General features: G+C 38.2%; 1 protein-coding gene across 1 annotated transcript; it reads right to left on the bottom strand.

Moving 5' to 3' along the window:
• Positions 1-6,529: 6,529 nt before the first annotated feature.
• On the bottom strand, positions 6,530-26,765 carry LOC138814285 (vomeronasal type-2 receptor 116-like). The gene is made up of 7 exons (XM_070003290.1): positions 26,676-26,765; positions 25,968-26,131; positions 12,393-12,681; positions 10,494-11,300; positions 9,582-9,809; positions 8,565-8,688; positions 6,530-7,446 (listed from the first exon to the last, which is right to left on the bottom strand). Exons 1-7 carry the CDS (start codon positions 26,763-26,765, stop codon positions 6,530-6,532), a joined length of 2,619 nt encoding a protein of 872 aa, XP_069859391.1.
• Positions 26,766-27,203: the final 438 nt, after the last annotated feature.

Raw genomic sequence — 27,203 nt, 5'->3', positions numbered from 1 at the left:
TTGAGTAATTGGGGAGTGGAGTCCGTGAGATTCCTTAGATACAATATCATGTCATCTGCAAAGAGGGAGAGTTTTACTTCTTCCTTCGCTATTTGGATCGCCTTTATGTTTGCATCTTGTCTTATTGCTGTAACTAGGCATTCTAACACTAGATTGAAGAGACGTGGAGAGAGCAGACATCTTTGTCTCATTCCTGAGTTAAGAGGAAATGTCTTTAGTTTTTCACCATTAAGTACAATGCTGGCTATAGGTTATTGTATTGAGGAATGTTCCATGGATTCCTAATTTTTCCAGAACCTTCATCATAAGGGGTTCTTGGGTCTTGTCAAATGCTTTTCCTTTATCTATTGAGATAACCATATGGTTCTTATCCTTGCTCCTGTTGATGTGATGAATAATATTAATTGATTTGCATATATTGAACCAGCTTCCCCCACACTCGCGCACAAAAATTGTAACTTTTGTTTGTCAACAGTCTCTTGTACATCTCATTGTTGCAAACCATCCCTATTTAAACAATTTGTTTTTTCCCTTCCCCTCCTAAAATTATACCAACATCAAATACAGTGAAAACAGGGGTATACCATGGGGGAGGGACATACAATGCAACAAAGAAATCATCTTATAAATATGTTAGAAACAATAGCAAGCAAGAAAAAGCATTTCAGTCCTTATCTTGGCGTTCATTTTGCCCAACATCAACTTATCTGACCATTTGTGCTTGTCTCAGACATGCAGTAGTTTTTGAAAATAAGGGAAGGCATGGGACCTGGCTTACTTCACTTAAAATAATTTTTTCCAAGTCTTTCCATTTCCTAACAAATGGGGCAATGTCATTCTTACTGACGGATGCATAGAATACCATTGTGTATATATACCACATTTTCTTGAACCATTCATCTACTGAGGGGCATCTGGGTTGGTTCCATATCTTAACTATGGTAAATAAAGCTGCAACAATCATAGTTGTGCTGGTAGCTTTTGTATGGTCTTGTTTGTGATCATTTGGGTAAATGCCCCAAAGCGGGATTGCTGTGTTGTCTTTTGAGGAAACTCCATAGCAATTTCCAATGTGCTTGAACAAGTTTACTCTCCCTCCATCAATTCAGTAGGGTTCCCTTCTGTCTAGATATCCTCCAGCATCTGTTGTTATTAGAGTTTTTGATTACAGCCATTCTAACTGTGCTGAGGTGGTATCTCTGTTATTTTGATTTGCATTTCTTTTATGGCTAGGGAAGTTGAGCATTTCTTCATGCCAATAGTGGTCACCCTTCTTTCTTCTTCAGAGAACTTTCTCTGTAAGCCCACTTATTTATTGGGCAGTTGTTTCTTTGAAGATTTGTTGCTGGGGGATTTAATTTTTTGAGATCCAGGTATATTTGAGACATGAGACCCTTGTCTATTGTATGGTAGTGAAGATTTTCTCCCAATCCATGGGCTTTCTATTGATCTTGCTAGCTATGCCCTTTGTCATGCAGAAGCTCTGCAGCTTCATGCAATCCCATTTTTCAAATCTTTCTTTGATTTGTTGTGTTTCTGGGTCTCTATTAAGAAAATTTCTGCCTGTGCCAAAGAGACCTAGGGTTTTTCCTATTGCATCCTTTAATGTTTTCAGAGTGTCTGCTGTGATTCCCATGTCTTTGATCAATTTGGAGGTGATTCTGGTGCAGGGTGATATATAAGGATCTAGCTTTAGTTTTCTACATGTGATTAACCAATTTTGCCAGCACCATATACTGAAGAAGCTGTCTTTCTTCCATTCTATTTTTTTAATCTCTCTTATCAAGGATTACGTGGCTGAAGGTTTGTGGATTCATTTCTGTGTTTTTGGTTGTATTCCATTGGTCCTGAGGTCTCTTCTTGTGCCTTTACCAAGCTGTTTTGATTACTATGGCTTTGTAGTAGAGTTTGAAATTTAGAATTGATATATCTCCAGGACTGTTCTTTCTGTTCTTTCTGCTATTTACTAAGAGAATTGCTAGTTCTCCTTAAAGTTTACTATTAAAGAAGAGACAGGAAAGATCTTATGGGAAAGTTAAGGCCTCTATAAAAATAGGTAATGGTTAATTGGTGACAAACATCGAAACCCAAACCCATTGTATTCCTTAGAGATAAGCCGGAGACAAATGCCTATCAGGTGCCCAGCTGGTGACCACCCAAGAATGAAGCCATGCAGCAAGATTGTGTAACCTTTTGCCCTTTCTCATGAAGACTTCTGTTATAAAAGGTTGCTATCCTCTGCATTAAATCGCACTCAGCACTCAGCATCCACTCCTAATGTGTGTGAGTTGTCTGTTTGCCATCTCCCCATCCTATTCCAGGTTCCTCCCTTAGGTGTCCTCCGTCGTCCCAACAGAACCCGGTCCTCGGCAAATTAAATTAGAATTCAACACCAGAAGCCCCCAAAGGAAATCTTGTAACACATGGAAGCTTAACAACCCACTGTTGAATCTCGGAATCTCGAGTGGGGCATGGAAGAGATTAGAAGGGAAATTCATAAGTTCATGATATTCAACAAAATGATCACACAAATTTCCAACTCCTCTGGGACACAGCAAAGGCACTACTCAGAGGCAGGGTTATAGCTCTGAGTTGCCATATCCACAAATTGGAAAGACCTGAAATGAACAATTTAATGAAGCACCTAAAGCTCCTTGAAAAAGAACAACAAGGCTTGGAAGGTGACTCACAGGTAGAGCGCTTGCCTTGCATGCATGAGGCCCTGGGTTCGATTCCTCAGCACCACATAAGCAAAAAGAAAAAAGCCAAAAGTGGCACTGTGGCTCAAGTGGTAGAACACTATCCTTGAGCTGAAGAGCTGAGGTACAGTGCCCAGGCCCCACGACTGGCCCCTGCACCACCAAAAAAGAAAAAAAAACAACAAGTTAAACCCCAATCCACTAGACAGACACCAATAATTAAAATTAAATCTAAAGTAAATCAATTAGAGTACAAAAACCTATAGAAAAAATGAACAAGACAAAGAGTTCCTTCTTTGTAAAATGAATAAAATTGACAGACCCTTAGCAAATCTTATCAGAAAAAGAAGAGAACACACCCAAATGACGAAACTCAGAGATGACAGTGGAAACATCACTGCAGAAACAACCAAGATTCAGAATATAATAAGGGGATATTTCTCAAACATTTATGATAATAAATTTGAGAATCTGAAAGATATGGATAAATTTTTAGCAAATATTGACATGCCTTAAACTAAGATGATTTAAAACAACAGACCCATATCAAGCATCAAAATAGAAGCAGAAATAAAAGAGCTCCCAGCCAACAAAATTCCATGAGCTAATCGATGTAGAGCTGAATTCTACAAGGTGTTTAAAGCAGAACTTACAACAATACTCCTCCTTCTCTTTAATAAAAAGGAAAGCAAAAATCCACTACCACATTCTTTTTATAAAACCAGCATAACCCTCATCCCAAAACAAGGGAGGGACTCATTGAAGTACGTGAACCATAGACACATTTTTTTTTGTTCAATATCTTTCAAAACTTCTCAATAAATGTTGGCCAATCAACTTCAACAACTCATCAAAAGAATCGTACATCACGATCAAACAGTATTCATTTCAAGGATGCAAAGCTGGTTCAATCTACGCAAAACAAATAATATAATTCATCACACCAACAAGAGCTAGGATAAGAATCACAGAGTTATCTCAATAGATGTAGAAACAGCATTTCACAAGATCAAATACCCCTTTATGATGAAGGTTTTGGAAAATCTAGGAATCCATGAAACATTCCTCTATACAATGAAGGCTGTATATGACAAACCTACAACCAGAATTATACCTAATGATGAAAAGTTAAAGCCATTTCATCTAAGTTCAGGAATGAGATGAGAGTGTCCACTCTGCCAGCTCCTCTTCAACCTAGTATTAGAATGCCTAGCTACAGCAATAAGACAAGATGCAGACATAAAGGGAATCCAAATAGGAAAGGATGAAGTAAAACTCTCCCTCTTTGCAGATGACACGATCTTGTAATTAAAGAACACCATGGACTCCACTCCCAAGTTACTTGAGCTGATCAGAAACTTTGGCAAAGTAGCATGGGATAAAATTAACCCTCAAAACTCAATGGATTTCCTGTATGCCGATAATGAGAAGAGTGCGGCTGAAATTAGAAAGCAACCCCTTTTGTAATAGCCCAACAAAAAATAAAATACTTAACAGTTAACAACAAAAGAGATGAAGGATCTGTATGATGAAACATAAAAAATCTGACAAAGGAAATTAAAACAGAACTAAGCATGTGGAAACACCCCTCTCCCCCATGCTCCCAAATTGGAAAGATTAACTTTGAGAAAATGGCAATACCGCCAATGGCTATTTACAAATTCAGTGTGATACCTATCAGTATTCCAAATTCATATGGAACAATAAAACCACAGATAGCAAAAACAATCTTTACTAAAAAGAATAGTGCTGGAGGAATATCAATTCCAAATTTCAAGCTCTACTACAAAGCCCTAGTAATCAAAACAGCTTGGTACTGACACAAGAACAGACCTGAGGGCCAATGGCATAGGAGTGAAGACCCAGAAATGAACCCACAGACCTATAGCCACCTAATCTTTGACAAGAGAGCTAAAGAAATAGAATAGAAGAAAGACAGTCTTTTCAGTAAATGGTGCTGGCAAAATTGTTTTTTTTTTTTTTTTTTTTTTTTTTGGTCTAGTCGTGGGGCCTGAACTCTGGGCCTGGGCACTGTCCCTCAGCTCTTCAGCTTAAGGCTAGCGCTCTACCACTTGAGCCACAGAGCCACTTCGGGGTTTTTGCTTATGTGGTGCTGAGGAATTGAACCCAGGGCCTCAGGGTTGCAAGGCAAGCGCTCTACCACTGAGCCACCTTCCCAGCCCCTGGTGCTGGCAAAATTGTTTAAACACTTGTAGAAAACTAAAACTGGATCTGTATATATCACCTTACCCAGAATCAACTCCAAATGGATGACAGACCTTGAAATAAAAGCAGACTCCATGAAAACATTACAGGAAGGAATAGGAGAAACTCTAGGGCTCCTTGGCACAGGCCAAAATTTTCTTAATAGAGACCCAGAAGGAGAACCAATCAAAGAAAGGTTGGACAAATGGGACTGCATGAAACCGCAGAGCTTCTGCATGACAAAGGACATAGCTAGAAAGATCAACAGAAAGCCCACAGACTTGGAGAAGATCTTTAGTAGCCATAAAACAAAAAATTGTCTCATATCTAAAATATACTTAGAATTCAAAAAACTCAAAGAAACAACTGCACAATTCACACATGGGCTAAACATTAAAGAGAGACTTGTATGAGGAGGAAATGAGAATGACCAATAGACAAATGAGAAATGGTCGAACTCTCTGGCCATAATAGAAATGCAAATCAAGATAACGTTGTGATTCCACCTCACCCCAGCTAGAATGGCTATAGTCAAGAAATCCTGTAACAACAGATGCTATAGTTGATGTGGCCAAAAGGGAACCCTACTGCATTGTTTGTGGGAGTGTAAACTTGTTGAATGAATTTGGAAAGCAGTATGAGGAAGGTTCCTCAAAAGATTCCACATGACCTACATATCACACTTTTGGGCATTTACCCAAAAAATTGTAAAAAAAAGTCATACCAAAGCTACCAGCACAAGCATACTCATTGCAGCATTATTTATCATAGCTAAGATATGGACCCAATCCATATGGGCTTAGTAGATGATTGGATCAAGAAAAAAAAATGAATTCTATGCCTCCATCAGAAAGAACGATATTGCCTCTTTTGTTAGGAAATGGAAAGACTTGGAAAAAATTATATTCAGTGAAGTAAGCCAAGCCCAAAGAAACATACGTCACCTGGATTCCCTTGTTTACAGTGACTAGTACATGTCTAGGACAAGCAGAGAAAGTCAAAAGTATGTACATACAACCACATGAGATATTGTTAAGCAAAATAAACCCCAAGACAGCAACAGAAGAGGTTTTTTTTCCCCTTACGTGCTAGTGTGTTTAATGTAGTTACAATGCACTATGTGATCCTTTTCTTTCTATTTATTGTATGTTTTCCCCCTATAGTATAACCCATGTTTTCACTGGATTTACTGCTGGTATTCTGCACCTTGTATATACATTTTTGTAATTTGGGGAGTGGAAGAGATATTGCAGAATGCTTAAATGGGGATGCAGGCAGACCCATTGTGAGGACAAGTTGTACAGGACCCTATATTGAAAATTAATGTTACAATGTCGGTGTGGGGGGTGGCAAGATGAGTTGCCGAAGCAGGGAGGGAAGTATTGGTAGGGGGAAAATAAAGGAGGAGGTAACAACACTTGCTATGAAATTTGTTCATAACGCTATTCATTTAACTTTAACCCCTACGTGCAATAAAAAATGAAAAAAAGAAAAATGAGCAAAATACCCTTATTCATTGAAGTTAAAATCCACATTACAATGCAATAAAACAATGGAAAATGACTCTAGATTTAGATCACAACTTCTGTATCATAATCAAACATAGGAGATTCTTCGTAAGAAAGCTAATTTTTCCTACTATGTTGACGTTTTTCCCTAAAGCCATGCAGAGAATTTCTATTGGGCATTAACAATATATTGTAACATTTGGGGACAAAAATGCAGCCTAGGAGCCCTGCACCAGAGGCCAAGATGGAGAAGACCTCCACAGCCACCATGACCTTCCCCTTGGCACTGTGGTAGACAGGCAGGAAGGTGAGCCACACACTGCAGAACACCAGCATGCTGAAGGTCAGGAATTTAGCTTCGTTGAAGGTGTCAGGCAGGTTCCTGGCCAGAAAAGCCACAGTGAAGCTGGCCAGGGCCAGGGAGCCCAGGTATCCCAGGACACAATAGAATGCAGTGAGGGAGCCCTTGTTGCACAGGATGATGATGTGGCCATGTTCAGAGTGTGCATCTGTGTCCACAAAGGGAGGAGAGGTTCCCAGCCAGAGTCCACAGAGGGTCACCTGGATGAGAGTACAGATGGGGATGATGAGGTTAGGAGCCCCTGATACCAGCAACCCCCTCATTGTTCTCCCTGGAGAAATGGACTTGAAGGCCAGGACCACAATCACTGTTTTGGCCAACACTGTGGAAACAGCCACAGTGAAGACAAGTCCAAATGTGATCTGCTGCAGGATGCAGGTGACTGTGTTGGGACGGCCAATGAAGAGCAAGGAACAGAGGAAACAGAAGATGAGGGAGATGAGCAAGATGTAGCTGAGAGTCCGGTTATTGGCCTTGACAATGGCAGTGTCTTGGTGTTTCACAAATATTCCCAGAACAACAGCAGTTTGCACAGAGAAGCAGAGAGCCATGCAGGTCAGAGCCATGCCCAAAGGATCTCCAAAAGCCAGGAAACTTTCATCTCTCAGGAGGCACTGATTTCTCTGTGTGTTGGCATACTGATGATCTGCACATTTCACACAGTGCTCCATCTCTGATAAAGAGTGTAAGCTATCATTAGTTCTTATTTTGAACTTCTTTTACTTCAAAGAAATTAGGAAACTATTCCCTTAGATGTAAGGATAACATGTCATTAGTAAAATGTATATTTTTTCTAAATCATAACCTCCTCCCATTTCCATCTACTTGTTTCTTCAGACTTTTTCATTCAACTCCTTCTTCTTTCAGTCATTATCATATGTCGTGATAATGAGCACTTTGGGTCATTCTCATGTCCTAACAACAATTTCCTACATGTCTTAACATTTATTAACTGTTTGTGCAATCCACAATAAATACTATGGATTACACTTAATTACATGTCTTTGTAAAACATTAATTTTATCCCAATTGCACCTTCTTGAATTCATCTCATCCTATTTTTCTCTCCAACTCATCTGTGAAGCAATAGGAAGAGAGAAAACCTTCTTGGGCCCTTTATAGTCATGTTCACTTCTTAAAGTCAATCCACGTTTCTGAGTACTTTCTCTGTGCCATGAACAGTCTGGGCAGAGAGAAATAAAGATGTGTAAGATCAGTGTTTCCTGTGTGAATAAAAAGGTGAGCACTGTCCAATAAGACATGTTTACTTTCATCTTAGGGTTTATACTTGTCTTAACTTTGAGTGATAAGTGGGATTTCTGGAGCTAAGTTTGCCTGCTGCAATAGAGTATAAAATATTACTGAAATATGCAATTCAAGCACATGGCCTATCACATTTCACCTAACAGTACCACCACTTGTCAAATTATTATTATTATTATTATTATTATTATTATCATCATCATCATCATAATTATTATTATTTGTGGCCAGTTGTGTGGTCTGAAATCTGGGCCTGTGCGCTGTCCCTCAGCTCTTCAGCTCAAGGCTAGTGCTCTATCACTTGAGCCACAGCACCATTTCTGGCTTTTGTTGTGCTCATGTGGTGCTGAGGAATCAAACCCAGGGCCTCATGCATGCAAATCAAGCAATCTACCACTGAGCCATCTTCTCAGTCCCTCAAAATTAAATTATTAACAGAGAAAAGGAAAAAGGGGTCTGCAATCACAATGTACAAGTTTTGCATTTACTTGTTTGGTTGAGGAAAACTGAGGAGAGTCTCAGACTTACCTGTCATATTAGCAATCTCATTCTGTGGGCAAGGGGTACAATTAAAGCAACAGGCAGCCTTTCCTTCCTGAGGAGATTTCCTAAATCCAGGACCACAAGGCTCACTGCAGACAGAGCGAGGAGTCTGAGGAAAATCAGGTATCTGTCCATAACTCTTCAAACTTTCATAGCTAAAACTCCCAAAACCCATTGTTGGAAAGAATTGGTTATTCAGTATAATGTTGCTATGTGGCTAAGTGCAATCGATAAATTGAATTGTGTTATAGACTCCATATCCCATGATCTCTAAAGACTTTTGTGCTAGCCTGTAGAACTAGAGAACAGTATGGGATCTTTGAAAGGGTGAACCCTGTGGTGAGGAAATGAGTCCTCATTTATAACCCTACAGAATTTTCTTAAACTCATGTCATTATATGTTGTCTCCTACTTATCTGCGATAAGGGGAAAAGCCTGGTGGGTGACCTCCCTTTTATAGGTCCAACATATTTTCCTCTTAGGTTTCCAGTGATGATGAAGAATGAATCTTCATAATGGCATCTTCAGTCATTCCTTTCACCAAGGATGCCTAAAAGGCAAGTCAACTAACCATTGAATGAAACTTCTACATAATGGAACCCAATAAAGCTTCTGAGCCCATAAATTTATGTGTCAGGTACTTTATCCCAGTGTAGGAAATAGGAAAGTATAAGCTGACAATATTCTGAATCAAAAATTAGGAGCACATGTAATATTTTTAATTCCCATCCTGGGCTTGAACCCAATGTCTAGGCACTGGCCTTGAGAATTTTTTGCTCAAAATTATTATTGCATTACTCAGTCACAGCTGGTTAAGTGAAGATAACAGTCTCGCAGACTTTCTTGTTCGGGCTGACTTTAAAATCATGATATTCAGATCTCAAGGATCTGTGTAGGTAGGCTTATGGGAGAAAGTTGCTGACACCCAGGCAAGTGTAAATATCAAGGGTGACTTTTATTTATTTGCATATCGAAAAATTATTAGGATTAGACCCAACTCACCTCTGTATTTCCAGTGGCCCATTCTACCATATCTTCAGATAAAAACAGTTGATTCCCATGTAGAGCATTGGGAGAAAACTTTCCTACTCTCACCTCAAGTTCAAGACCTTCTGGAAAATTCCAAATGTTCAGAATGTCATAGTCTGGCTCCAATTTCCTTTTCTCATCCAAAATCACTTGATGTCCAACAGAATTGTGAAATTGGATGTTTTTCAGAAAATGGAGCAACTGTAGAGAGACATCATATTATGGTGAAGTAAATCCCAAAGGTAAAACACAAAATGTAAATTAAGAAATGCTACTCATTACCTAAAGGCAATTCTGAATTCAAGAATATCACTGAGAATGATTGAAGTATCTGTCTAAACAATGTAAGGAGGAATAAAAATAATTTTCTGAATCCTGGTCACTCAGAAAAGAGTACAAGCTTTTGTTCAAGAGAAACCTATACTATATAGCCACGAATGAGACAATTCTCAGTTGCATAGCTAGAGTTGATCAGAAACTATTTTTATTCATGTCTATAGTTTGAGAATGTTCAATTTTTATTACCAAATTTAGGGAAACTAGATCCCATATTTAAAAATTATGGAAAATTCTGTTCAGCATGTCATCCTTTGGTATTCCTTAAGAAATGTATAGGGAAAATCCTAATTTAGTTTTTACAAGATTAGCTATGGGCACTTTGTGGTTATTTATAAGTAAATGAATTTATAAGCTGATTACTGGTTACTCACACCTGTCATTCCAGTTAGTCAGGAGGCTGAGATATGAGGATGACAATTTAAACCAGACTGGGCTTATAAGTTTGAGACTTGCAAAAATACCTGAAACATTCAATTTCAGAGAATGACACACCTTGTAGGAAGTGCCACTCCTCATAGTATGTGCCATCCACATAGATGACATTACCTGTGCAGGGGAAGGCAGTGTCCCTTTTCTATTTCCCATTATTTGAACTTCTGTCTGATGAAGAAGCATCTCATGGAGAGCCTTGGCCACAGCATACACAGCATTGTATATATTGTAACTGTGTCCAGACATACTCATGTCAAAAACACGCCCAGGCAACCAACCCAAAGAGGCGTCATGGGGACAGTTGTCCCATGTTACACAGTCAGACTTAGAATCTGAGCAATTAAATGACAGAAACCACAACCTAGCAAGGAAAATGTCTTCTGGGTATTTGGAAGGATTAACTGCCTTGACAAAATCTGTGAATCCAGAAACATCTTCATGATGGTGTAAAAAAATGAGAGGTATATGCAATGAGCCTACCATGAAATATTTCCTTTTCATGGTGAAATCCCACTGTGAGTTCATGATACAAACTTTGCCTTTTATTAAAAGTTGTTCAATGCACACAATTAAAGGTATTAGTGAACCATTATCACCATGTATGATGTAGACATTTGTTGAAGATTTATTTATATCATTATAAACTGCCATGGATTGGAGTATATGTGATATTGATTGGCTTGAGATCATTAGCTCATAGGCTATACAAACTCTGTTCTTGGCCATCTCTTCTTTCAATTCAGCAAGAAACCACAAACCATTCTCATCCTCTAAGTTCAATAGTCCCACCCAGTTCCAGCTGAAGTGAAGCAGTAAGGAGACCATGGCTTTCGCTATCGATGTGTCCTTTGGAGCCATCTGATAGAGAGCAGGAAACTTGTGATGGTCACTCAGGGCATGAGAAAAAGGCCCAAAGGAAAGCTAAAGGGAAAGGAAATTGGATGCATTATGAATTAGAGCATTACCATCCATCAAAATTTGAGCCTTGATGTATGTGAAGAAGCAGTTCAAGTAGGTGGAAGGCAGATTTCATTTTAGGTTTTGAAAAAATGTTTTAATTGTTTTTGAGGAGTTGTATAACATATAAATTGTAAAATGTCTCTTGATCTTTGTCGCTGTTTCCTTAAACTCCTCCCATCTATGTCAACCCCACCCACTCTGTAATCCCATTTTCACATTTGTACATTGAGTGTTCTGTGTATTCCATCTCATCTATTCCCTATTCCTCTCATTTTTTCCCTCAACACTTACCCTTCTCAGTTATGCTTCAGGTTTATGGTGTTTATTTTTGTACTTTCAGTAGATAAGAAACGTCATAGCATTGAGTTACACCTGTGTATATTCCATGCTTTAGTCAGGTTGGTTACACACACACACATACACACTCAGAAGCTATGTGTGCGATACATGTTTATATTTTAGATCTAGCTCTCCCATATGAGAGAACACATTCCCCATCTCTATATGAGCCTAACTTATTTCATTCAACATAATATCTTGTGTATGTGTTTGTTTGTGTGTGTGTTTATGTGTGTGTATGATTGTGCACATACATACCAGTAGAGGGGCACAAACTCATGTCCTCATGCACTTTGTTGGATTTTTCTCTCAAGACTGGCCTACCACTTGGGCCAATTTGTTGGTATACCAGCTTGTTGCTGGTCAATTCTAGATAGAAGTTTCCTGAATTGCTAGAATTACTGGTGTGGACCAGTAGTAGTAGGCTTAATATATTCAAACTGCCAATTCATTTTACATTTAGTCATTCTTTCAAAGAAGATTATTGTAGGCTTGCAACAATAAATTATCTATTTGTCTTTTCTAACTATTCCATATCCTCTTCCAAACTATGGATATATATATCTCTCTCTATATATATATCTTTATATACTTATTCTTTGATACCACAAAATTTGATAGGTTTATAAATCCAGTCTCTCCTATCATTCTCTCCTAATACCAAAAAGACATCAAACTAGACGGTTTCATAACTTTTGACACCACCATTCTTACCTGTGGAAATCTGTAGAGTCCCAGCAATGTTCCAATTTTGTCAGATGTGAATCCTAATGGTCCTGTAAGTACTGCTGTAGACCTTCTGTCTCTCATACAGGAGTAGTTTGGAATCTTGTACTTCCCAAAGAGCCACATGAAGGGATTCTTAAACATTGTGAAATCTCTTACTTGAACATCATAGACATCAAATCCCAGGGTCCAGTTACTTAAAAAATCAGGGTTTTTGTTGATCTCCTCAATAGCAAAAGCCAAAGCCAACACAAACTGATAGTTATTGAACACAAACCTGCATAATTGGCATAGACCAACAGGAGGATTATTAAAAACTTATGACTTTAGTATAGTAAATACTTGCTTCTTTGCCAACAAATTGTTTAAATTATTATGCCAATTGGAATGGAATATGAATGTAATGTGTGATGGTTGTACAGAGAATTAGATGAAGACATGAAGGGCATTTGTCATGAATACGATTCAGAAACTCAGTTAAGTAGAGAGAGAGACCTTGCTTCCCCCCTCCCCCAAACCTTTACTACAGCCAAAATCTGTTGGAATAGATTTTTATGAGACAGGAAATATTCTGTTGCATGAGCATGGTAATGAGTACAATCCTTTTCAAGCATTGTTGTCTCCTCATTTGTTGACCCCTTACCATCCCTTCCCTACCATCTCCACAAATCTCCCCCTCTCCCCGACTAAATTGAAAAGTTCATTTTTTGGTAAACATCTTCTACATCTCATTGTTGCAGTGGGTCAACCTGTATCCCTCTTTAAACAATTTGTTTTTCCCTTCCTTTCCACAAATTGTATGATCATCAAATACAGTGAAAACAGGGGTTATACCACGGGAGAGGGACATACAAAGCAACAAAAAACCACGTGGTACCTTATAAATACGTTAGAAGCAATAGTAAGAAATAAAAAACCTTTTGTGTCCTTTCCTTGTGGTTAATTTACTTAACGTCATCTTATATGACCTTTTCAGTTTGTCTCAGAGGATATGTACTAGTTATTGCAAATAAGGGAAAGCATTGGACCTATATTTCTTTGGGCCTAGCTTACTTTAATTAATATATATTTTTTCAAGTCTTTCCATTTCCTAACAAATGGGGCAATGTCATTCTTTCTGATGGAGGCATAGAATTCCATTGTGTATATATACCACATTTTCTTGATCCATTCATCTACTGAATGGAATCTGGGTTGGTTCTATATCTTCACTATAGTAAACAATGCTCCAATAAACAATGTTGTGCTTATAGCTTTATTATGGTCTTGTTTGTGATCATTTGGGTAAATGTCAAAAAGTGGGATTGCTGCAGTATAGGGGATCTCTATGTGGAATCTTTTGAGGAATCTCCATACTACTTTCCAAAGTGGTTGAACAAGTTTACATTCCCACCAACAATGTGGTAAGGTTCCCTTCTGTTCAGACGCCCTCCAGCATCTGTTGCTATTATGTTTGAGTACAGCCATTCTAACTAGGTTGTGGTGGTATGTAATGCTAGAGGGGATGTGGACAGAAGGGAACCCTACTGCATTGTTGGTGGGAATGTACGCTTCTTCAACCACTTTGAAATTAGTATGGAGGTTCCTCAAAAGACTACATAGAGCTCCCCTATGACTCAGCAATCCCACTTTTGGGCATTTATACAAATGATCACAAACCAGACCATACTAAAGCTACCAGCATATCTATGTTTATTGCAGCATTATTTACCATAGCTAAGATATAGAAACAACCCAGATGCCCCCTCAGTTGATGAATGGATCAAGAAAATGTGGTATATATACACAACGGAATTCTATGCCTCCATCTGAAAGAATGACATTGCCCCATTTGTTAGGAAATGGAGAGAGTTGGAAAAAAATTATACTAAATGAAGTAAGCCAGGCCCAAAGAAACATAGGTCTCATGATTTCCCTTATTTGCAATAACTAGTATATGTCTGAGACAAGCAGAAACGGTCAGATAAGTTGATGTTAGTCGAAATGAACCTGAAGATAAGGACTCAAATGTTTTCTCTTTCTTGCGATTGTTTCCAACATATTTATAAGATGATTTCTTGGTTGCTCTGTATGTCCCTTCCCCTCGGTATAACCCCTGTTTTCACTGTATTTGATGTTGGTATAATTTGTGGAGGCGAAGGGAAAAAACAAATTGTTTAAGTAGGGATACAAGTGGACCCATAGCAACAATGAGCTGTACAAGACACTATGTCGAAAAATGAACTTTGTTTTGACTTTCATTTCTTTTATGGCTAGAGAGGTTGAGCATTTCTTCCTGTGTCTATTGGCCATTTTTATTTCCTCTTCGGAGAAGTTTCTCTGAAATCTTTAGCCCAGTTGTTTATTGGGTGGTTGTTTCTTTGAGGATTTGTTGTTGGGGGATTTATTTTTTTGAGTTCCAAGTATATTTTAGATATGAGACCTCTGTCCATTTTATGACTAGTGAAGATATGCTCCCAATCCGTGGGCTTTCTATTGATCTTGCTAGCTATGTCCTTTGTCATGCAGGAGTTTTGCAGCTTCATGCAAACCCATTTGTCTGACCTTTCTTTGATTTGTTGTCTTTCTTGGTCTCTATTAAGAAAATGTTGGCCTGTGCCAAGGAGACTTAGGGTTTCTCCTATTCCATCCTGTAATGTTTTCAGGTAGTCTGCTTTGACTCCAAGGTCTTTGATCCATTTGGTGTTGATTGTGGTGTAGAGTGATAGATAAGGATCTAGCTTTAGTTTTCTACAAGTGATTAACTAATTTTGCCAGCACCTTGTACTGAAGAGGCTGTCTTTCTTCCATTCTATTTTTTTTATCTCCCTTATAGAAGATTAAATGGATATATGTCTTTGAGTTCATTTCTGTCACCCAGATATTATGTGTTTATATGGCAGGTCGGGCTAATCAATCAATGTTCAATTTAAGAGCAACTTTCAGAAGCAAAGTGTTATTTGTGAACTATCCTGTAGCATGCTGTGCTCATATACCCAGCATATTGAACAGTTCTTACTGCAATAACCAGCAGAACAAGAACTCAAATACCTGGTGAGGGATTTTTATTTTTATTTATGTAACAAAACAAAAGAGATGCATCCAATTCCAAGGAACTATTTACGGAGAGAAGAACCCACAATATGAGCATTGAAGAGAGAATTGTAAACAATCTTTACATTCAAATCCCAGTTCCAAGTCCCCCATGGTAAAAATGCAGTGATCGTTACTGTCTTCCCAGTACACTTAGAGTGAAAAACTGAAAAGAGGCCAAAGAGCAAAATAAATAGGCTCAAAGTACTTTTCCTTTTTTCTGTGTGTCTTTTGTGTGTGTCTGTGTGTGTTCATATGTTCAAGTGCCTCCATTCACTTGTATGTATCCTAAAGACATTAGTGAAATTAACTGTCATTGTTTAAGAGGAAACAATGAAGGCACATTTGAAATATTAATGAAAGGATTATCTTAGTCAACATATACTGTAGGTATATGTGAAATGATCACAATGAAAGCCTATAATTTTTTGTGAAATATTCTAAACAGGAAAGTATAGTGAGTTTGAGGAAAAACATAATTAACACACATATATTTATGAATAAACAAAGCAAGAATGAAGATGTATGGAAAAGGTTTGGTAAAAGTTGAAAACAGTATTTTGAAAAAAAAAATGTAGAGAAGAATTCAATGTAGAGAAAAATTCAATGACCTAAACATGAAAGGATAATCAGACTTTTGACTATGACATCTATAGCAAGCTGTCTTATGATGAAGCACTTACACTTGAAATGTATATTCAGGAAAGGTTCTCAAAAGTATAATAGAAATGGGACCCATATCATATAGGTGTGCCCCCATTTTCCTAAGAGCTTACTCTTCAGCAGATTCCATATAAGTCAGGAGAACATGGCAAGAGATCATTATAGTACAGAGGATTAAAAAATAATTATCCACCCAAATTATTTTATCTAGCAAAGATACCCTTAGAAATGAAGGAAGAATAAAGATATTCCCAGAGAAACACAGGTAAGCGATTGTATCTCCACTAGACCTTTCCCACCAGCAATATTAACGTAAGTTTTTCAGTCCAAAATAAAAATAAAAATATACAAGGCTGTATATCCTGTATTCTGTGAATTCGATAAAAGTTGAGTGCAATGGCAACACCAGTCACAGAAAATACTTGCTCCGGGAAACTGAAGAATTCATTGCATACTCTTCAGTAGGTTTTTCAGGTAAAAGCAATGAAATTTAATTGTTTTTGGGATTCAATGGAAAAGAATACATAAAATGTCAAATGTGGCACACAACAAGGCAGTTCTCAGGACAATTCATGTCTGCATGTGCTTATATCAACAACAGAAAATCTCAAGTCAATACACTAATGATTGCACTTCAAAGACAGACCTGACAATTTCAGGAAGAAGGTGGCATCATCATAAGTCAACTCCCTATGTGTTTCTGCTGAAACAGACACTTAGGGTACCAGCACATATGTCACCTTAAGAGCTGCACTCCAATCAAACTTTACAGAGAGACTCATTCTATGTTTGTTTGTTTGTTTTTTTTCTGGCTCCAGTCGTGGGGCCTGAACTCTTGGCCTGGGTGCTGTCCCTCAGCTCTTCAGCTCAAGGCTAGCACTCTACCACTTGAGCCAAAGTGCAACTTCCATCTTTTTTTTCCCCCTGCTTATGTGGTGCTGAGGAATCGAACCCAGGGCCTCTAGCGTGCAAGGCAAGCGTTCTACCACTGAGCCACCTTCCCAGCCTGAGACTCATTCTTTTTTTTTTCTTCAAATTTTTATTGTGATTTAGTGGTTACATAATTCCCCAAATTTCACAGCATTATGGGATTGTGATACTCAGTTAAAGTCACAAACACATTCTAACTTTCCTGGTGCAAATTGTCCATTACAGTCTATAACATTTATGAGTTCTAAGATCTTTGTGATACAGTTATTTCTTCCACATTGGGCAATATGTACATTTCTTTATTTTGTATAGCATCAGCTGTTGCCTCTTTCCCACTTATTCCCTCCTTCCCATCGCTGCCATTGAGTTGCTTAGTTAATTTTGGTCAATGTCCAGTGCAGCTGATGGGTCCCTTGGTTACAGAGACTCATTCTAATAAAGAAGAACTCTCCTGGCAGAAACACAAAAGCAGAAAACATCAAGACAGCATGCAGACTCCTGCTGAGCATCTGCAGCCTAGGCCCCTTGCCTCCCCAGGCAGCCCTGGGAGACTCAGAAGGACATGCCTGAAATGCCACACCTTAAACAGAAGACCAGTGTAATGCTGAAGAAATCACACCACACTGCAATAACCTTAGGAACACAAAGAGGAAACACAGGTCAGATCTGAAATCAGCTTTGAGGACCCCTAGTGAGAGGCTGCTGCAGCTGCCACAACACAGTGGAGGAGAGAGTAATCACAGGACCAGTGTGTGTGTGTATGTGGGGGGGGGGTGCATGAAGAGGAGATTGAGATTGCCACATTCAGACACAGAGGCCCCTCACCAAGACTCCTCTTGCCAGCTCAGAACAGGCTCCAGAATGGGTGAATCCTCATCTGGGACCCTCCCTGGACGACCAGCTCCTTGTGGTTATCCAAAATGCCCTAATTGAATCTCCTGCCAAAGGAGGAGGGAGCATATTTGAAGAGGGCAAGAAACCAAACTCTTTCCCCATATTGTTTGTCACTCACTACTAGGGGAGTCCCCTGAGACTTAGCTCTGCCTCTCTGCCAGGAAACTACAACTCCAAAATATCTCCCAAATTCCTGCCAGGGGATAGCAATGCTACATGTAGCCAGGGAGTCAACTGGGAAAACAACTCCATGATCTGCACCTGTGCCAACAAACTACAACTCCCAAACTCTGATGAGAACTCCCACCAGCAGACAGCAACACACATAAGGAACACATGCCTCCATGGAGGCACCTGGGAACACCAGAACTCACCTCTACACAGGAAAGAAGGCTAAAAAGTATTACCTCCTCTATTACATTTCCCACACAGCATCTCTGGTGGGACCAGCAGCATATAGCTCCAGTATCAAGAAGGGTCAAGTTACAATTTGGAAATAAGTCTCTGCTTCTAAAGGAGTCCCAACTAAGGCAATTCCCATAGAAACTGCAATGCAGAATAGCCCTGATCTCTGGCACACTGAACAGAGATTCTTACTTATTTTTATGAACAGGAAAAGTTCACAACCCCTAAAGCTGGAAATAGCACAGCAGGAATTACCAGACACCCCTCAGTCCTAACCCTCAATATTTATGGACTTAACTCTCCAATTAAAGACCTAGACTGACTACTTGGATCCAAAAGCAAGAGATGTCCATCTGTTGCTTACAGGAGACAAAACTTGCTGACAGAGCATTCTCCAATTGAAAGTTTGGAATAAAGAGGATAGAGTACCAATCCTAATATCCTAATATGCTAAAATAGACTTCAAATTAAAATCAGTAAAGAAAGAGAAACAAGATCATTACATACTAATAAAGAGAACTATACAATTATACTATATTTTGATATATATCAATTTTATACTATATACTATATATGGCAATTATTTAGTATATATTGTACTGATTGTACTACACTAACTAAACAAATAACAAACTATACAAAAGATATGACAATTCGAAATATCTTCAAAGGCTGGAGCACCCAACTTCATCAAACACATACTACTTGATTTAAATATACACATAGTCAAAACACATTGATAATGGGAGACTTCAACTTATCACTCTTATCTCTGGGTATATTAACTAGGTAAAACTCACCAAAGCAACCTTCGAACTATAAACTAAATCGACCAAGTAGATTGAATACACATCTACAGACTCTTACCCAACAGCATTAGAATATATATTCTTCTCAGCAGCACATGGCAATCCTTCAAAATAGGCCACATGTTAGGTCACAAAGCAAACCTGTGCAAATTTAAAAAAAATTGTCCTTACTCCCTTTAATCCTATCAGACCACACTGGATGAAAATTAGAGCTCAACCCCAAAAGCTGTCAGAAAAATCTAACTTATAGAGAAAAATCAACATACTATTGAATGAGCAATGGGTACTGGAGGAGATTAGAAGGGAAATCCAAATCATTACACAATGTAAGAACAATGGCTACAAAGAAACCCCAGCTCCTCTGGGACATACTAAAGACATAACATGGGAAAATTTATAGTTCTGAGATCAACAAATTGGAGAAAACACAAATAAACATTTTAGTGATGCAACTCAATGTCTGAGAAAAAGAAGAACAAGACTAATCCAAAAATAATATATACAAAAGTGGATAATAAAAAATAAATCAGAAAGAAAGGAATTAGAGGTAAAAAAATTAGAGGATGAACAACACAGAAGGCTGGTCCTTTGAAAAATGTAACAAAATTGATAGCCCCTTAGAAAATCTGATGAAAGAAAAAACACCGAAATTAAAAAAATTAGACTTGAAAATGGGAACAGCAGAACAGAAATAGGCAAGATTCATAATGTTATTAGGGAATACTTCAGAAACCTTTATGACTGTCAATTCAGGAATCTGGGAGAAATGGAAGCATCTCTGGAGAGCATTGATATCCCCAAAATGAACCAAGAAGATTTATCTCAACCAAATGGATCCATAAGAAATAAAGCCATTGAAATGGCAATAAGGAACCTCCTCTTCAAGAAAAGCCCAGGACCAGATGGAATCACAGCAGAAGTCTATATGGTCTTCAAAGGGCAACTCAGTCTCATACTCCTCAAACTCTTCAATGAAATAGAAAGAGAAAGATCACTACCAAACTCATTCTATGAAGCCAACATAACAGTCATTCCAAAAGCAGATAAGAACCCATGAAAGAAGGAGAAGTATAGACACATCAATTTGATGGATGTTGATAGATAACTTCTCAACAAAATTCTGGCAAACCGAGTTCATCAAGTAATCAAAAAATTTATATATTATGATCAAATGGGATTCATTCCAGGATTGCAAACGTGGTTCAGTATAAGCAAGTCAATTAATGTAATTCAACACATCAACAGAAGCAAGCATATGAACCACATGTTCATCTCAATAGATGCAAAGAATCATTTGACATGAGTCAACACCTCTTTATTCTGAAAGCTCTGGACAAACTCAGAATCCATGGAAAGTTCTTCAATAAAATGAAGGCTATATATGCCAGATTTAGGGCCAGCATTGTACTTAATGGGGAAAAGTTGAAACCAATCTCTCTGAAATCAGGAACAAGACAAAGGTTCCCACTGTCTCCATTAGTCTTCAGCATAGTGCTAGAATTCCTACCAAGAGAAAAAAGGGAAGAGGAACACATAAAGGGGATCTAAATAGAAAAAGGAATTCTATCCTTCTTTACAGACAATATGATCATGTATTTAAAGAATCTTACATAATCCTCACCTAAGCTATTTGAGTTGATTTAAACCTTTGGCAAAGTAATGCGGTATAAAATCAACCCACAAAAATCAGTTGTTTTCCTGTGTGCCAACAACACTGAAATCAGAAAAGCAAACAATACTTTGGAATTAACCGAAGTTGGGAATCATATATATTTCAAAACCATAGTAAGAAAAATAGCTTATTAGTGTCTCAAGACTAGGCCTGAGGACAAATACAATGGAACAGAAGATGCAGAAAAATTCCCACAAATATAGAACCCCTTCATATTTGATAAGGAATCACAAAACACAGTTTGGAAGAAAGATATCGGGTTACAAAATGGTGCTGGCAAAATTGGGTTAGCTACATGCAGAAAATTGAAGCTAGATACCCATATATCACCTAGTACCAGAGTCAAGTGTAAGTGGACTAAAGACCATATAATATGCACATATTACAGGAAAAGGTAAGGGAAATCCTAAACTTTCTTGGAATGGGGCAAGAGTTTCTAAAAGATACAGAATCAAACAAATTAAAGAATAACTGGATAAATGAGATTGTATGAAAATGAAGAATTTCTGTATAGCATGGGACATAGCTAACAAGGTAAATAACACACAGCATGAGAGAAAATCTTCATTCAGTACACATGATACAAATGCCTTATGTCTAAAATATAGACAAGGCTCAAAAAATTAATCCTCACAAAAACCTCCCCAAACTCAACAACTCAATCAATAAATAGGCTGATTTAAAGAGAGACTTCTCTGAGGAAGAAAAAGAATGGCCAATAGACACACAAATGAACAAGTATTCAACATCTCTGGCCACAAATCAAAATAACATTGAGATTCCACCTCACTCCAATTAGAGCGGACTTTATCAGGAAAACTAACAATACCAAATGTTGGCAGGGGTGTCTCCTAAAAGGAATACTATGAAACTGTTGGTGGGAGTGTAAACTTGTTCAATCAGTCTGGAAAGCAGTATGGAGGTTCCTTAAAAGACTAAACACAGAGCTTCCTTTTGTCCCAGCAATGCCACTCCTGGGCATCTATCCAATGGACCACAAACCAGACCACACTAAATCCCCAGGCTTTAAACAACCATGTTTATTAGAGCCTTGTTTACCATAGCCAAGGTATGAAATCAACCCAGATGAGCCTCAGTGGAGAAATAGAAGAAAATTTGGTATATATACAAAATGGAATTCTACTTATGTGTCAGAAAAAATGATAATTTACCACTGGTAAGGTAATGGAAAGACTTTGAAAAAATTATATTAAGCAATGTAAGCCAGAGCCAAAGAAATAGAGGTTGCATGTTTTCCGTTGTTTTCTGTAAGTGGAATATATCTAGAAATATACAAGTAAACACACTGACAAATATGTAAATTTATAAATATGTAAATAAATATATGTGCACACACACTTATATAGGACCCTAGACATTAACATACGTAGGCCAAGAGAGGACAAGCATAGGAATAGGGGATGATGGCTCAATAGCTATATAATATGATATATGGCCACATAAAATCATATACTATCAAATCAACTCTCAGAAAAGGAAACAAAAGACTTTTTTGTTTCCCATAAAGGCTCTTTTTTGGTCTCTTCTCCTTTTGTTTATATTTGGAAGGGTACGTGGGGGCACATAAAAGTTAGTACAAGGAGGAACAAGTGTTAACGAATAGACACTGTGTGGAAGATGAACTGGCCATCTTGTGTGTATGGACTGGAGGGAAAGACTGGGAGAAAGAGATGGAAAGGGAGACATGGTTCAAAAAGAATTGTGTTCGATATTGATTACCTAACACATACCACTGTGAGCCTTCTGTAGATCAACTCTATAGTAACAATGAAAAGTAAAACCAAATATATAAATTAAAATGAACAAACTGACCCATTAGAAACAATGAGATTGAACTGGCAATAGCAGATCTCACTTCCAACAAAAGCCCAGGACTTGATGCCTTTACAAGCAAATTCTAAAATACCGATAAAGGAGAATTATCAATTATAAAACCCTTCAATGGAAATGAAAGTGAGGGAACACTATTCATTCTATGATGCAAGCATTACAGGTATCCACAAACTAGATAAGGCCATATTGAGGAAAGGGAACTTCCGGTCTATCTATTTGATGAACATTGATGAGACAGTTCTCAACAAAATACTGGTACATGAACTCCAAACTAATGAAAGAACTTTTATAGCATGGTCAAACTGGATTTGTCCCAGGGAAGCAAATTTGGTTTAAACTATATAAGTCAGTTAGCATACTACAGCACATCAACAGAAACATGATCATCCTGCTCAATGCAGAAAAATCCAACACTCCTTTGTGATTAAAAACCCTGGAGAAGCTAGGAATCCTTGTAATGTTTCTCTATATTATAAATGCTGTATATGACAAACCTACAGCCAGCATTATGCTCAATGTTGAACAAGTAAAGCCATTTCCCTATAATCAGGAACAAGACAAGGACATCCATTCTCTCCATTCCTCTTCAACATAGCATCGGAATTTCCAGCAAGAGAAGTAAACAAGAGAAGGACATTTAGGGGAACCAAATAGGGAAGCAAGAAATAAAACAGATATTATACTGTACTAAAGGGACTCCAAAAATCTCCTCTCTCCAGCTAGTAGAGTTGATATAGAACTTTGGTAAAATCGACACATATGAAATCACCCCCATATCGATTGCTTTCTTTATGCTGTTGAATAAAACCATTCAGATATTAAAGGTATTGAAAGTGTGTTTATTGACACACGTGCCCATCACACTGTAGTGAGGCCAGAAATCAACAAAAAACAATAAAATCATGCACAGAATATGGAAACGCTATGAATACTTGTCAACCATAAATGAATAAATTAGTATAATTAAAAATATTCAATTTAATTAACTGATTACTAGTTGCTTAAATGAGGTGTTTTCAAGGAAAATTTCTTTTTTTTAAATTTTATTTTACTATGAAGATGTTGTACCTGAGTAAGTTAATGATTATATTCCTTGTCAAACATTGTTACCCACCCCTTTGTTTTCTCCCACTATCCCTTCCCTCCCCTACTCCTCCTTGCCTCCCCCAAAATTGTAAAGTTCATTTCCTACTTAGTGACTTGTGTGTATCGTTGTTGCATGGTTCATCCTTTGTCCTTGTTTCAGCATTTTGTTATTCCCCTTGCCCAAATCAGATAAATGTACACACAAAAACATAGGGTACTGTAATCAAAGACAGTGATTGCCAGGGGTAAATCAAAGAAAAAATAAAAATTAAATTAAATAAGAAGAAAGAAACAGATACAGTATATTGGTCACAACAAGGTCCACAACCAAAAAAAAAGACCTGTTGTTCCATGTTTGGATATTTATTTCAATTAGTATCATTTGATTAGGTAATATGTACATAGCTATTGAGCTGTTATGGTTCTCTGTTAGGACTATCTAAGGGACAAACTAATTATTTCCAATGAGGGAAACTCTGGTCTTTGTTTCTTTGGGACTGGCTTACTAAACCTAATATGATTGGCTTGCTTAACCTAATATATTGGCACAGACTTGGACATCAGAGCTCAGGATTCTGATGGATGGATGCCAGTCATCCTAAAAATAAAGATGTCTTGTCTTGAGGTCTGTGTTTCGTTGCCTAGACACTGTTCTTATCAGGGGAATCACCCTTACCTCTGCTCTCCCTGGGACTGCAGGGTTTAGGTTCCCGGTGACACCCATAGCCTTGGGTCTTCACTTTCTCTGGGTGCAGATCATGCTTTGAAGCCAGCTTGGGCAGGGATGTTGGTGAGATTCTTATCTCCCTTTAACCACCCAAAATTGTCATAGATGGATCTGTGGCTCAAATGCTAGAGTACTGGCCTTAAGCAAAAGTGTTCAGCGATAGTGCCCAGGCCTTAAGTTCCAAGGACCAGCACAAAGGAAGAAAGATAAACATACCAATGACATATAAGATAAGGCCATATACCTTTCATAGCTCAGAAGAGAGTAATTGCTATCCTGGTATCACTGTTCTCAATTGTGGGCAGCTACCTCAGTGTCTACTTGTCACACCAGTCCTTGTAAACAAGTGTAAATGATAGATATAATGACATTATCTCTTGCAGTGGGAATAAAATACTTTGCTAGAATTTCTTGATCTTCTGTAAGTCATTTTTCTTTTTATTTTTTTTTTTAAATTGTATTTTATTTTATTTGAGAACATACTGTACAAAGGGGCTACAATTACATAGGCAGGATAATGCATACATAGCCTTTTATTAGTGTTCAAGACCAAAAATAAGAAACATACATGAGAATAAGTAAAAGAGAACTCAGGCAGATGAAATTTTTATGGAAGTGATCTTTATAATGCTAACCTGCCTGATAAGGCATTTGTTGTGTAGCATATCTGACATAAGGTAATGACACAAGGCTTCGGGAAACAGTAACTACTTCTTTCCAGTGAGAGAGTGAGAGAGAAAGAGAGCCCGAGAGGCAGTGTGTGTGTGTGTGTGTGTGTGAGTGCGCGCGCGTGTTAGACAGTCTTAGGGCATGAAATCAGTGCCCAGACACTGTCCTTGAGCTTTTTTCCTCCAGGCTAACACTCTGTCACTTGAGCCACAGCTTCTCTTCAGGCTTTTGGTTGGTTAATTGGAGATAAAAGTCTGACAGATGTTCCTGCCTGCGCTGGCTTCAGGTAGTGATCCTTAATATTAGCACCAAGAGTAAAATTAACAAGCCTGAGCAACCAGCTGATGATAAGAAATTTTATCCAAGTTCTCAAAATATGGGGGTTCCTAAAGCAAAGTTCTCACAGTACTGACCTAAGCATGAAGGAAATGTGGTTGCAGACTTTTAGTACAGATCTCATTCCAGTGACTCAGGGTGATTGTAGTAACGTAACTTCATCTTCTGCAATGACAGAAGAAATGGAGGAGATATAGGCATGCTGGAGAAAAGTGAAGAATTTACCAGCTTGGAAAGAAGAACTGTATGGAAGGAAATAAAATCCTGTCCTACTAGCAAGCAGAAAATTACTTAACAGTAGATGTAAGAGAAAATAATGAACTTGAGCTGCTCCTGGTACAATAGAGATGGAGTTCAGCATAGAAAAGACAGAGAACATTGATGTGTGCACCTAGATTTTCCTCAGAATGAAACAGCAAATGGGAATAGAATGATGAATTACTTACGGTGTGTGCTCTTCTTGACTGGAAACATGGCTGTTACTGTGGTCTATTCCAAAAGTGTTCAGAGGGAAAAACCCAGTGATGGTCACATCTCCATCCATGTGTGCTCGGTGCTTCATAGTAGAGAAGCAGCTATTGCCAGCCAAGGACCTGACGAGGAGGGGAAGCTGGAGAAGAAAGAATGTGAAAGTCAAAAGGTACATGCCTTAAGCCTCTGCCAAGCTGAAATTCTGTCTGGATGTGAAGCCACATGTTAGGCCTGCATATTCATATATGTTTTTATAAGTGCATATGTGTCTTTTTATTGATAGAGATCTACACTATAGCTCTCCTTTCATCAAAGCCTCTTGTGAGTCCCCAGAAGTCATGTGTATAAGTATTCCCTGGAGCTGTACATCTGTGGCCTTCATCCAGGAGAAAAACATGAGTAGGAAAACATGTTTGTCCATTTGTGTTCTTCACCCAGTAGTTATGATTTCATCAAAGACAACAGATAGTGAGGCCCCAGAGATCGAGTTTTCCAGGATGTAGTTTGTCCAGCATCTCTGTCACAAAACCATTTGCATGAAAGTCATTTGGGATGGTGCACCTGATTTCCCTCAGAGGATACTATGCCCTGTGCATGGTGAAATGTCCACACAAAATCTATGCCTGTGAGGAATCAGCTAACATTTTGAGAACATCACACCCAGAAATTCAATTAACACACACAATGTAAATAATAGCCATAGAATCATAGCGTTTGATACCAGCAGCTTTCATACGAATTCCATATGAAAAGGCCTCTCGAAATACAGCCATTTACTATTGCCTGAGGAAGCAGTATTGCTTATGAACCCACCAATGATTTGCCAATCACTCACAACCAACGTCGAAAGTGATTTCTACTTTGACATTCTGAAATGTTGCCGTCAAATTGGTAATTGAACTTATACATGCAAATATAGATGAAGATATTTCCATGCGGCACTGGGTTGAGAATAAGTGGCAGGAAAGGAAATTCTTCTGCATCACAATGCTAAAGCAGTATCAAAAGCAACTCTATGTTTTCAAATTGACAACATGTGTTACACCCAAATTCCATGCAGAGACTTCAGAGGCCCTGGAGAACAGAACTACCTCAGGGCAGTGGATATATTTTGTTCCACTTGTTCACAATCATGCACTGGGTATCAAAATACATACCACATATGTACTTTTAAAACACAGATGGATAGAAGCATAGAATTCTGTTGTATG

Source organism: Dipodomys merriami, unplaced genomic scaffold (assembly GCF_024711535.1).
Source record: "Dipodomys merriami isolate MVZ:Mamm:240054 unplaced genomic scaffold, mDipMer1.0.p SCAF_6, whole genome shotgun sequence".
In the NCBI taxonomy this organism is placed as follows: domain Eukaryota; kingdom Metazoa; phylum Chordata; class Mammalia; order Rodentia; family Heteromyidae; genus Dipodomys; species Dipodomys merriami.
The sequence above is the reverse complement of the archived record's forward strand: the minus strand, read 5'-3'. Positions and strand labels throughout refer to the sequence as shown.

Coding starts and splice junctions, on each gene's coding strand:
- LOC138814285 (XM_070003290.1), bottom strand. CDS start 26,765: ATGGCTGTATTTCGAGAGGCCTTTTCATATGGAATTCGTATGAAAGCT. Junction 12,682..25,967: donor AGTCAAGAAGAGCACACACC/GTAAGTAATTCA, acceptor CCAATTATGCAG/GTTTGTGTTCAATAACTATC. Junction 7,447..8,564: donor TGAGATTGCTAATATGACAG/GTAAGTCTGAGA, acceptor ACTCTTTATCAG/AGATGGAGCACTGTGTGAAA.